The following is a 14651-nucleotide window of genomic DNA, read 5'->3' on the forward strand; positions in this document are numbered from 1 at the left end:
ATGTCCTTACAGTAACCATAACAGTGTGGACATGTCCTTACAGTAACCATAACAGTATGGACATGTCCTTACAGTAACAGTATGGTGGACTTGTCCTTACAGTAACCATAACAGTATGGACATGTCCTTATAGTAACCATAACAGTATGGACATGTCCTTACAGTAACTGTAACAGTATGGACGTGCCCTTACAGTAACAGTATGGACATGTCCTTACAGTAACAGTATGGACATGTCCTTACAGTAACAGTATGGACATGTCCTTACAGTAACAGTATGGACATGTCCTTACAGTAACCATAACAGTATGGACATGTCCTTACAGTAACAGTATGGTGGACTTGTCCTTACAGTAACCATAACAGTATGGACATGTCCTTACAGTAACCATAACAGTATGGACATGTCCTTACAGTAACAGTATGGTGGACGTGTCCTTACAGTAACTGTAACAGTATGGACGTGCCCTTACAGTAACAGTATGGACATGTCCTTACAGTAACCATAACAGTATGGACATGTCCTTACAGTAACAGTATGGACATGTCCTTACAGTAACCATAACAGTATGGACATGTCCTTACAGTAACTGTAACAGTATGGACATGTCCTTACAGTAACCATAACAGTATGGACATGTCCTTACAGTAACTGTAACAGTATGGACATGTCCTTACAGTAACTGTAACAGTATGGACATGTCCTTACAGTAACTGTAACAGTATGGATGTGTCCTTACAGTAACAGTATGGTGGACGTGTCCTTACAGTAACTGTAACAGTATGGATGTGTCCTTACAGTAACAGTATGGTGGACGTGTCCTTACAGTAACTGTAACAGTATGGATGTGTCCTTATAGTAACCATAACAGTATGGACATGTCCTTACAGTAACTGTAACAGTATGGATTTGTCCTGACAGTAATTGAACAAATATATGGGTGATAGAAGTAGATGATTAGGCATCTGGTGGAATTCTTTTAAAAGTTTTTTAAAATCCGTTTTGAGGAGGTCACATAGTGTTTCTTGGAAAACAAACAGTTGACTGTTTTATCCTACTTAATCCAACATAATTACTTATTTATTATTTTGGCTCTTATTCTCTCTTAGGGGCAATTGGATGGACAAGCAAGTTTTGTAAGTAGTAATTCAGACAGAACTGTGCTACTTGTGTCAAACATATTTGAGTGTAAAACTTTAACGTTACATAATTGTTGTCTAATGTAATCTTATCCACAGTCTTTGTATGTACAGTACCAGTAAGAAGTTTGGACCCACCTACTCATTCAAGTGTTTTTCTTTATTTTTACTATTTTCTACATTGTAGAATAATAGTGAAGACATCAAAACTATGAAATAACTCATATGGAATCATGTAGTAACCAAAAAGTGTTGAACAAATCAAAATATATTTATATTTGAGATTCTTCAAAGTAGCAACCCTTTGCCTTGATGACAGCTTTGCACACTCTTGGCATTCTCTCAACCAGCTTCATGAGGTAGTCACCTGGAATGGATTTCAATTAACAGGTGTGCCTTGTTAATTTGTGAAATTTCTTTCCTTCTTAATGCATTTGATCCAATCAATTGCGTTGTGACAAGGTAGGGTTGGTATACAGAAGATAGCCCTATTTGGTAAAAGACCAAGTCCATATTATGGCAAGAACAGCTCAAATAAGCAAAGAGAAACTACAGTCCATCATTACTTTAAGACATGAAGGTCAGTCAATCGGGGAAATTTCAAGAACTTTTAAAGTTTCTTCAAATGCAGTTGCAAAAACCATCAAGCGTTATGATGAAACTGGCTCTCATGAGGACAGCCACAGGAAAGGAAGACCCAGAGTTACCTCTGCTACAGAGGATAAGTTCATTAGAGTTACCAGTCTCAGAAATTGCAGTCCAAATTAATGCTTCACAGAGTTCAAGTAGCAGACACATCTCAACATAAACTGTTCAGAGGACACTGCGTGAATCAGGCCTTCATGATCAAATTGCAGCAAAGAAACCACTACTAAAGGACACCAATAATAATAATAACAATAAGACTTCTGTCCTTTGGAAATCTGGTTCCCACCGTGAAGCATGGAGGAGGAGGTGTGATGGTGCTTTGCTGGTGACACTGTCAGTGATTTATTTAGAATTCAAGGCACACTTAACCAGCACGGCTACCACAGCATTCTGCAGCGATATGCCATCCCATCTGGTTTGCGCTTAGTGGGACTATAATTTGTTTTTCAATAGGACAATGACCCAACACACCTCCAGGCTGTGTAAGGGCTATTTGGCCAAGGAGGAGAGTGATGGAGTGCTGCATCAGATGACCTGGCCTCCACAATCACCCACCTCAATCCAATTGAGATGGTTTGGGATGAGTTGGACCACGGAGTAAAGGAAAAGAAGCCAATAAGTACTAAGCATATGTGGGAACTCCTTCAAGACTGTTGGAAAAGCATTCCAGGTGAAGCTGGTTGAGAGAATGCCAAGAGTGTCACATGGAATGACGCTGGAAAGACGAAGCAGGTATGGGGAGTAAAACATTTAATAAATAACGGACATGGAACGAGACAGGAACAGCGTCAGCAAACTAATACTAAAGACAAAAACAATACAATGCAGCAGTGGGGAACAGAGCTGGGGAACAGAGCTGGGGAACAGAGCTGGGGAACAGAGCTGGGGAACAGAGCTGGGGAACAGAGCTGGGGAACAGAGCTGGGGAACAGAGCTGGGGAACTGAGCTGTGGAACAGAGCTGTGGAACAGAGCTGTGGAACAGAGCTGGGGAACAGAGCTGGGGAACAGAGCTGGGGAACAGAGCTGGGGAACAGAGCTGGGGAACAGAGCTGGGGAACAGAGCTGGGGAACAGAGCTGGGGAACTGAGCTGGGGAACTGACAAATATAGGGGAGGAAATAAACAGAGCTGGGGAACTGACAAATATAGGGGAGGAAATAAACAGAGCTGGGGAACTGACACATATAGGGGAGGAAATAAACAGGTGATAATTGAGTCCAGGTCCAATATCGCTGATGCTCATTACGAGGGAAGGCAGGTGTGCGTAATGGATGGAAGGAGTGCGTGATGCAGGGCAGCCTGGCACCCTCAAGCACCAGGGAAGAGGGAATAGCGGGAGCAGAGGTGACAGTACCCCCCTCCTCTTGGGGCGCCACCCGGCATCCCACCCGGGTGAACCGGCCGAGTCATGGGCGCTGGGCAAGCCGCTTGGGGCGTGGGAGCCCAACAAACCGGCAGGAGCGTGAGAGCCTGGCGAGCCGGCGGAGGCATGGAAGCCAGACAATCCGGCTGCGGCAAGACACCTGTCAATCCCGCTGCAGCGAGGTAGGCAGGATGCAGGGCAACCTGACGCCCTCAAGCGCCAGGAGCAGACGTGACAAAGACTATACATTCTACTTTGAAGAATCTAAAATATATATTTTATTCGTTTAACACATTTTTGGTTACTAAATGATTCCATACGTGTTATTTCATAGTTTTCATGTCTTCACTATTATTCTACAATGTAGAAAATGGCAAAAATAAAGATAATCGTAGAATGAGTAGGTGTGTCCAAACCTTTGACTGGTACTGTGTGGGAATGGAAGTTTCAGACCAGACAAGCTTACTATGCACTCTCTCACTCTCTCGCACCCTTTCTCCTAGGATGTGGACATTGGTAACCTTAAAGTTGCCACCCAGTACAGAGTTAGTGTTGGTGCGTATGGATGGGCAGGCGAGGGCCGACCTAGCATGCCCAGGGACATCAGCACTTCTTCACAAGGTAATCAAGGGTGACAGCAGAGGTGACAGCAAAGGTGACCACAATACTGTGCTGTATTTATTTTTTTACTCTACAAGCTAAACCTGTCTGAGGTGTGCTGTCACTGCTTATCCATATATTTAGACCTGTCTGAGGTGTGCTGTCACTGCTTATCCATATATTTTATATTTATATATTCTTATCCCATTCCTTTCCTAGATTGTGTGTATTAGGTTTTGTTGTGGAATTTGTTAGATATTAGGTTTTGTTGTAGAATTGTTAGATATTAGGTTTTGTTGTGGAATTTGTTAGATATTAGGTTTTGTTGTAGAATTTGTTAGATATTAGGTTTTGTTGTGGAATTTGTTAGATATGTTAGATATTAGGTTTTGTTGTGGAATTTGTTAGATATTAGGTTTTGCTGTAGAATTGTTAGATATTACCTGTTAGGATAAAGTAATCCTTCTCCCCCCCCCCCCTTAAAAGACCTAGATGCACTATTGTAAAGTGGCTGTTCCACTGGATGTCATAAGGTGAAAGCACCAATTTGTAAGTCGCTCTGGATAAGAGCGTCTGCTAAATGACTTAAATGTCAATGTTAGATACTGCTGCGCAGTCGGATCTAGAAGCACAAGCATTTCACTACACTCACAATAACATCTGCTAATCATGTGTATGTGACCAATAACATCTGCTAACCATGTGTATGTGACCAATAACATCTGCTAACCATGTGTATGTGACCAATAACATCCGCTAACCATGTGTATGTGACCAATAACATCTGCTAACCATGTGTATGTGACCAATAACATCCGCTAACCATGTGTATGTGACCAATAACATCTGCTAACCATGTGTATGTGACCATTAACATCTGCTAACCATGTGTATGTGACCAATAACATCTGCTAACCATGTGTATGTGACCAATAACATCCGCTAACCATGTGTATGTGACCAATAACATCCCCTAACCATGTGTATGTGACCAATAACATCCCCTAACCATGTGTATGTGACCAATAACATCCGCTAACCATGTGTATGTGACCAATAACATCCCCTAACCATGTGTATGTGACCAATAACATCTGCTAACCATGTGTATGTGACCAATAACATCCCCTAACCATGTGTATGTGACCAATAACATCCGCTAACCATGTGTATGTGACCAATAACATCCGCTAACCATGTGTATGTGACCAATAACATCTGCTAACCATGTGTATGTGACCAATAACATCCCCTAACCATGTGTATGTGACCAATAACATCTGCTAACCATGTGTATGTGACCAATAACATCTGCTAACCATGTGTATGTGACCAATAACATCCGCTAACCATGTGTATGTGACCAATAACATCTGCTAACCATGTGTATGTGACCAATAACATCCGCTAACCATGTGTATGTGACCAATAACATCTGTTAACCATGTGTATGTGACCAATAACATCTGTTAACCATGTGTATGTGACCATTAACATCTGCTAACCATGTGTATGTGACCATTAACATCTGCTAACCATGTGTATGTGACCAATAACATCCGCTAACCATGTGTATGTGACCAATAACATCCGCTCACCATGTGTATGTGACCAATAACATCTGCTAACCATGTGTATGTGACCATTAACATCTGCTAACCATGTGTATGTGACCAATAAAATGTGATTTGATTTTGATGTGTATGTGTTAATGCAGTGGTTCCCAAACGTGGGGTCTGAAACTCAAATTAGGTCCCTTGAGAAATTTTTTAACACTACCTTTTAGTGTCAACTAAGATCCTTTTACACCTTATACATGATTGTGTGTAAGGATAACCAGCGGGACCTGACATTCTGTGAATGATGAACCTACAGCGGTAATACACAAGGAATATATAAGGAATATACATTTTTATAAGTTGGATCCCCTGAATTTTCTAGTGTCAACTTTTTGTTGTTGTTGTGTGCAGAAAAAATACAAGAAACCCTGTGTTAATGTCATGTATGGTATACAGTATGTGGTGCTATATTAATATCATGTATACAGGATGTGGTGGTATATTAATATCATGTATGGTATACAGTATGTGGTGGTATATTAATATCATGTATGGTATACAGTATGTGGTGGTATATTAATATCATGTATGGTATACAGTATGTGGTGGTATATTAATATCATGTATGGTATACAGTATGTGGTGGTATATTAATATCATGTATGGTATACAGTATGTGGTGGTATATTAATGTCATGTATGGTATACAGTATGTGGTGGTATATTAATATCATGTATGGTATACAGTATGTGGTGGTATATTAATATCATGTATGGTATACAGTATGTGGTGCTATATTAACATCATGTATACAGGATGTGGTGGTATATTAATATCATGTATGGTATACAGTATGTGGTGGTATATTAATATCATGTATGGTATACAGTATGTGGTGGTATATTAATGTCATGTATGGTATACAGTATGTGGTGGTATATTAATGTCATGTATGGTATACAGTATGTGGTGGTATATTAATATCATGTATACAGTATGTGGTGGTATATTAATGTCATGTATGGTATACAGTATGTGGTGGTATATTAATGTCATGTATGGTATACAGTATGTGGTGGTATATTAATATCATGTATACAGTATGTGGTGGTATATTAATATCATGTATGGTATACAGTATGTGGTGGTATATTAATATCATGTATGGTATACAGTATGTGGTGGTATATTAATATCATGTATGGTATACAGTATGTGGTGCTATATTAATATCATGTATGGTATACAGTATGTGGTGGTATATTAATGTCATGTATGGTATACAGTATGTGGTGGTATATTAATATCATGTATGGTATACAGTATGTGGTGGTATATTAATATCATGTATGGTATACAGTATGTGGTGGTATATTAATATCATGTATGGTATACAGTATGTGGTGCTATATTAATATCATGTATACAGGATGTGGTGGTATATTAATATCATGTATACAGTATGTGGTGGTATATTAATATCATGTATGGTATACAGGATGTGGTGGTATATTAATATCATGTATACAGGATGTGGTGGTATATTAATATCATGTATACAGTATGTGGTGCTATATTAATATCATGTATGGTATACAGTATGTGGTGGTATATTAATATAATATATGGTATACAGTATGTGGTGGTATATTAATGTCATGTATGGTATACAGTATGTGGTGGTATATTAATATAATATATGGTATACAGTATGTGGTGGTATATTAATGTCATGTATGGTATACAGTATGTGGTGGTATATTAATATCATGTATACAGTATGTGGTGCTATATTAATATCATGTATGGTATACAGTATGTGGTGGTATATTAATATAATATATGGTATACAGTATGTGGTGGTATATTAATGTCATGTATGGTATACAGGATGTGGTGGTATATTAATATCATGTATGGTATACAGTATGTGGTGGTATATTAATATCATGTATGGTATACAGTATGTTGTGCTATATTAATATCATGTATGGTATACAGTATGTGGTGGTATATTAATATCATGTATGGTATACAGTATGTGGTGGTATATTAATATCATGTATACAGTATGTGGTGGTATATTAATATCATGTATGGTATACAGGATGTGGTGGTATATTAATATAATGTATACAGGATGTGGTGGTATATTAATATCATGTATGGTATACAGGATGTGGTGGTATATTAATATCATGTATGTTATACAGTATGTGGTGGTATATTAATATCATGTATTGTATACAGTATGTGGTGGTATATTAATATCATGTATACAGGATGTGGTGGTATATTAATATCATGTATGGTATACAGTATGTGGTGGTATATTAATATCATGTATGGTATACAGTATGTGGTGGTATATTAATATCATGTATACAGGATGTGGTGGTATATTAATATCATGTATTGTATACAGTATGTGGTGGTATATTAATATCATGTATACAGTATGTGGTGGTATATTAATATCATGTATGGTATACAGTATGTGGTGGTATATTAATATCATGTATGGTATACAGTATGTGGTGGTATATTAATATCATGTATGGTATACAGTATGTTGTGCTATATTAATATCATGTATGGTATACAGTATGTGGTGGTATATTAATATCATGTATGGTATACAGTATGTGGTGGTATATTAATGTCATGTATGGTATACAGTATGTGGTGGTATATTAATATCATGTATGTTATACAGTATGTGGTGGTATATTAATATCATGTATGGTATACAGTATGTGGTGGTATATTAATATCATGTATGGTATACAGTATGTGGTGGTATATTAATATCATGTATGTTATACAGTATGTGGTGGTATATTAATATCATGTATGTTATACAGTATGTGGTGGTATATTAATATCATGTATGTTATACAGTATGTGGTGGTATATTAATATCATGTATGGTATACAGTATGTTGTGCTATATTAATATCATGTATGGTATACAGTATGTGGTGGTATATTAATATCATGTATGGTATACAGTATGTGGTGGTATATTAATGTCATGTATGGTATACAGTATGTGGTGGTATATTAATATCATGTATGTTATACAGTATGTGGTGGTATATTAATATCATGTATGGTATACAGTATGTGGTGGTATATTAATATCATGTATGGTATACAGTATGTGGTGGTATATTAATATCATGTATACAGTGGTATATTAATATCATGTATGTTATACAGTATGTGGTGGTATATTAATATCATGTATGTTATACAGTATGTGGTGGTATATTAATATCATGTATGTTATACAGTATGTGGTGGTATATTAATATCATGTATACAGTGGTATATTAATATCATGTATGTTATACAGTATGTGGTGGTATATTAATATCATGTATGTTATACAGTATGTGGTGGTATATTAATATCATGTATGTTATACAGTATGTGGTGGTATATTAATATCATGTATGGTATACAGTATGTGGTGCTATATTAATATCATGTATACAGTGGTATATTAATATCATGTATACAGGATGTGGTGGTATATTAATATCATGTATACAGGATGTGGTGGTATATTAATATCATGTATACAGTATGTGGTGGTATATTAATATCATGTATGTTATACAGTATGTTGTGGTATATTAATATCATGTATACAGTATGTGGTGGTATATTAATATCATGTATGTTATACAGTATGTGGTGGTATATTAATATCATGTATGGTATACAGTATGTGGTGGTATATTAATATCATGTATGGTATACAGGATGTGGTGCTATATTAATATCATGTATGGTATACAGTATGTGGTGCTATATTAATATCATGTATGGTATACAGTATGTTGTGCTATATTAATATCATGTATGGTATACAGTATGTGGTGGTATATTAATATCATGTATACAGTATGTGGTGGTATATTAATATCATGTATGGTATACAGTATGTGGTGGTATATTAATATCATGTATGGTATACAGTATGTGGTGGTATATTAATATCATGTATGGTATACAGTATGTGGTGGTATATTAATGTCATGTATGGTATACAGTATGTGGTGGTATATTAATATCATGTATGGTATACAGGATGTGGTGCTATATTAATATCATGTATGGTATACAGTATGTGGTGCTATATTAATATAATGTATGGTATACAGTATGTTGTGCTATATTAATATCATGTATGGTATACAGTATGTGGTGGTATATTAATATCATGTATACAGTATGTGGTGGTATATTAATATCATGTATGGTATACAGTATGTGGTGCTATATTAATATCATGTATGGTATACAGTATGTGGTGGTATATTAATATCATGTATGGTATACAGTATGTGGTGGTATATTAATATCATGTTATACAGTATGTGGTGGTATATTAATATCATGTATGGTATACAGTATGTGGTGCTATATTAATATCATGTATGGTATACAGTATGTGGTGGTATATTAATATCATGTATGGTATACAGTATGTGGTGCTATATTAATATCATGTATGGTATACAGTATGTGGTGGTATATTAATATCATGTATGGTATACAGTATGTGGTGGTATATTAATATCATGTTATACAGTATGTGGTGGTATATTAATATCATGTATGGTATACAGTATGTGGTGCTATATTAATATCATGTATGGTATACAGTATGTGGTGGTATATTAATATCATGTATGGTATACAGTATGTGGTGGTATATTAATGTCATGTATGGTATACAGTATGTGGTGGTATATTAATATCATGTATGGTATACAGGATGTGGTGCTATATTAATATCATGTATGGTATACAGTATGTGGTGCTATATTAATATCATGTATGGTATACAGTATGTTGTGCTATATTAATATCATGTATGGTATACAGTATGTGGTGGTATATTAATATCATGTATGGTATACAGTATGTGGTGGTATATTAATATCATGTATGGTATACAGTATGTGGTGGTATATTAATATCATGTATTGTATACAGTATGTGGTGGTATAATATCATGTATGGTATACAGTATGTGGTGGTATATTAATGTCATGTATGGTATACAGAATGTGGTGGTATATTAATATCATGTATACAGGATGTGGTGGTATATTAATATCATGTATGGTATACAGTATGTGGTGGTATATTAATATCATGTATTGTATACAGTATGTGGTGGTATGTTAATATCATGTATGGTATACAGTATGTGGTGGTATATTAATGTCATGTATGGTATACAGAATGTGGTGGTATATTAATGTCATGTATGGTATACAGTATGTGGTGGTATATTAATATCATGTATGGTATACAGTATGTGGTGGTATATTAATATCATGTATGGTATACAGTATGTGGTGGTATATTAATGTCATGTATGGTATACAGGATGTGGTGGTATATTAATATCATGTATGGTATACAGTATGTGGTGGTATATTAATATCATGTATGGTATACAGTATGTGGTGGTATATTAATATCATGTATGGTATACAGTATGTGGTGGTATATTAATATCATGTATGGTATACAGTATGTGGTGGTATATTAATATCATGTATGGTATACAGTATGTGGTGCTATATTAATATCATGTATGTTATACAGTATGTGGTGGTATATTAATATCATGTATGGTATACAGTATGTGGTGGTATATTCATTTTCTTCCTGTTGTCATGTTGTTGTTTTTTGTTTCCTTCCTTGTAATTCCCCCTCTAGGATGAATTTATTTGACTTTGTACATCGAGCATGATCTTACATTGAGTTCAGCGGGACATTTAAATGTCACATGACAGGGTTGTTCTTTCTCTTTCCCATCCGCAGAGATGTGTATGCCTCCGTCCCCTCCCACTCAGCCCACTGTCGTAGCCGTATCGGACACAGAGCTTGCGTTGTCGTGGACACAGGGTGAGAGTGAGGGAAGTGCACCAGTTCTACACTTTCTTGTTGCTTACATCAGGTACGTTTATACAGTGACTATTTAGCTTACGCTTAGCGGTAAACAATTCTAGTCAGTCTTCTACTTTTTTCTTTAACCTTTATTTAACTAGGCAAGTCAGTTAAGATCCAATTCTTATTTACAATGACGGCCTACCCCGGCCAAACCCTCTCCTAACGACGCTGGGCCAATTGTGCGCCACCTTATGGGACTCCCAATCACGGCAGGATGTGATACAGCCTGGATTCGAACCAGGGACTGTAGGGATGCCTATTGCACTGAGATGTAGTGCCTTAGACCGCTGTGCCACTCGGGAGCCAAGATGTGCACGGATGTGGTCTGTTTTAGTGTACATCCAAGCAAATATCTTAAGAATATCCAAAATGACAACAAGGTTTATTTATGTCAGTACCCGAAATGTAAAGGTTATTAAGATTCCTTGCCACTACTGTGTCGACCTCTGAAAACCCCTCCGGCCTCCCGAGTGGCGCAGTGGTCTAAGGCACTGCATCAGTGCTAGCTGTGCCACTAGTCTGGTTTCGAGTCCAGGCTCTGTCGCAGCCGGCCGCAACCGGGAGACCCATGGGGCGGCGCACAGTTATTTTAATTTTATTTTTATTTCACCTTTATTTAACCAGGTAAGCTAGTTGAGAACAAGTTCTCATTTACAACTGCGACCTGGCCAAGATAAAGCAAAGCAGTGTGACAGAAACAACAACACAGAGTTACATGGAATAAACAAGCGTATAGTCAACACAATAGAAAAAAAAGAACGTCTATATACAGTGTGTGCAAATGGCATGAGGAGGTAAGGCAATAAATAGGCCATAGTAGCAAAGTAATTACAATTTAGCAGTTTAACACTGGAGTGATAGATGAGCAGATGATGAGCAGATGATGGTGTGGAAGTAGTGATGCTGGTGTGCAAAAGAGCTGCAGAGTAAATAAAAACAATATGGGGATGATGTTGGGTGGGCTATTTACAGATGGACTATGTACAGCTGCAGTGATCGGTTAGCTGCTCAGATAGCTGATGATTAAAGTTAGTTTGGGAAATGTAAGTCACCAGCTTCAGCGATTTTTGCAATTCGTTCCAGTCACTGGCAGCAGAGAACTGGAAGCAAAGGCGGCCAAAGGAGGAATTGGCTTTGGGGATGACCAGTGAGATATACCTGCTGGAGCGCGTGCTACGGATGGGTGTTGTTATCGTGACCAGTGAGCTGATATAAGGTGGAGCTTTACCTAGCATAGACTTATAGACGACCTGGAGCCAGTGGGTCTGGCGAAGAATATGTAGCGAGGGCCAGCCGACTAGAGCATACAGGTCGCAGTGGTGGGTGGTATAAGGCGCTTTGGTAACAAAACGGATGGCACTGTGATAGTCTGCATCCAGTTTGCTGAGTAGAGTATTGGAAGCTATTTTGTAGACATCGTCGAAGTCGAGGATCGGTAGGATAGTCAGTTTTACGAGGGTAAGTTTGGATAAGTCTAGATTTGATTTTGGATTGGAGATGTTTGATATGAGTCTGGAAGGATAGTTTACAGTCTAGCCAGACACCTAGGTATTTGTAGTTGTCCACGTATTGTAGGTCAGAACCGTTCAGAGTGGTGATGCTAGTCGGGCAGGCGGGTGCGGGCAGCGAATGGTTGAAAAGCATGCATTTGGTTTTGCTAGCATTTAAGAGCAGTTGGAGGCCATGGAAGGAGTGATTAGTGGAGCGTTCCATCGTGCACTAGCGACTCCTGTGGCAGGTCGGGCGCAGTGCACGCTGACACGGTTGCCAGGTGTACGGTGTTTTCCCCCGACACATTGGTGCGGCTGTCTTCTGGGGTTAAGTGGGCATTGTGTCAAGAAGCAGTGCGGCTTGATTGGGTCGTGTTTCGGAGGACGCACAGCTCTCGACCTTCACCTCTCCTGACTCCGTAGGGGAGTTGCAGCGATGGGACAAGACTGTAAACTACCAATTGGATACCATCAAATTGGGGAGAAAAAGAAGAAAGAAAAGAAAAGCCCTCTGAAGACAGTAATGTTTACATACCTTTTTGCAGATTTGTTCCACTCTAGAATGCATGTTTCAGTTTGAATTCTCTACTCTACCGAACCACAGTGGTTCTATTTGAACAGCTGTTTTCTACACACAGTCCATTTAAAATGAGAAGTATTGATTTAAAAAAATAACATTGACTGAGAAAAGCGAGATGGACCGTAATGAAAGTACCATCTGTACATGTTCAACTCTGATCTCCTCACCCTGCCAAGCTTCTGACAAGACAATTGTCTGATTTGTAATATCCTCATGTTCCCAGCCAATAGAGTAAGATACTGTTTCACGCCTGCTAGAACAAGCAAGTACTTGGAATTGGGTTGACCCGTTGCCCGATTCTAATATCAAATGGCAACTTTGAAAAAAATTTGAAATGGTTGTTTAAATGGAGCTACATCAATATATCTCTTATATTTCTAGACCACAGCATATGTTAAATTTCACATGAACAATTGCTGAAAACACTATCCCGGTGTTGCCTGCCAATCAGTTGAGAATGAGTTGTGTTTCTGTGTTAAGACGAGTGTGTTTAGACTCAACTTTGACCTGTGAACCATGTTGGGACTGGAAGTGTGCAGGACAGGTGTGCAGTGTGTGGTGAGAACCCTGTAAGCTAACCTGTAAGTTATGCAGTCAGTGGCCCTCTAGTTAAGTAGAGCACGAGGCTGGAGAAACACACCCTTTCACAAGGTGCAGACTAACGCAGACCATGAATTAAGTTGCACACTCCATATTCCTCCCAGTTAAAAAAAAAATAATAAATGCATTATTTCATGAGATATTTTTTCTTTTCTCTCAATGCATGACCTGAATAGTGTTTTAGTCAGTGCACCAGTGTAATTCCTATATGAATGGTCTCCTCTATACAGGCCTGAGATGGACACAGAGTGGACCTACATCAGGGAGCCCATTGAAGCCAACTCCATGGTACTGAAAGGGTTAAGTCCCGACACGGAGTACCAGTTTGTGGTCCGAGCCGCCAACGTCCATGGAGTGAGCCCTCCCAGTGCCATCAACAACCCCATCCGCACCCCTGGTAACTGCCCCGCCACTGTGTGTGTGCGAGCGCGTGTGTGTGTGTGTGCGAGCGAGCGTGTGCGAGCGTGCGTGAGAGAGAGAGAGGTGTGTGTGTGTGTGTGTGTGTCCATGGAGATAGACTTAGACCATGGCGATAGACTTAGACTGGGTCCAGAGATTTGTATTTTCCTGTTGTAATAATGTAAATTACAATTGGTGTGGGTGGAGGTTTATGGGCTGATTGCTATTGATATGAGAGAGTCACAAATGGCACACTATTCCCTACATAGTGCACTACTTTTGACAGATCCC

The 14651-nt window shown here is 38.2% G+C and overlaps 1 protein-coding gene across 2 annotated transcripts in view; it reads left to right on the forward strand.

The window, feature by feature from the left end:
- Positions 1–14651, forward strand: part of LOC115117131 (pikachurin) — a 53190-nt gene that overhangs the window by 12540 nt on the left and 25999 nt on the right. For both annotated transcript variants that reach the window (XM_029645593.2, XM_065011379.1), the window contains exons 4-7: positions 1111–1137; positions 3656–3773; positions 11163–11298; positions 14192–14358. In XM_029645593.2, the coding sequence (XP_029501453.1) occupies positions 1111–1137; positions 3656–3773; positions 11163–11298; positions 14192–14358 (448 nt within the window). The remainder of the gene's footprint in view (positions 1–1110; positions 1138–3655; positions 3774–11162; positions 11299–14191; positions 14359–14651) is intronic.

Source organism: Oncorhynchus nerka, linkage group LG27 (assembly GCF_034236695.1).
Source record: "Oncorhynchus nerka isolate Pitt River linkage group LG27, Oner_Uvic_2.0, whole genome shotgun sequence".
Lineage (NCBI taxonomy): Eukaryota > Metazoa > Chordata > Actinopteri > Salmoniformes > Salmonidae > Oncorhynchus > Oncorhynchus nerka.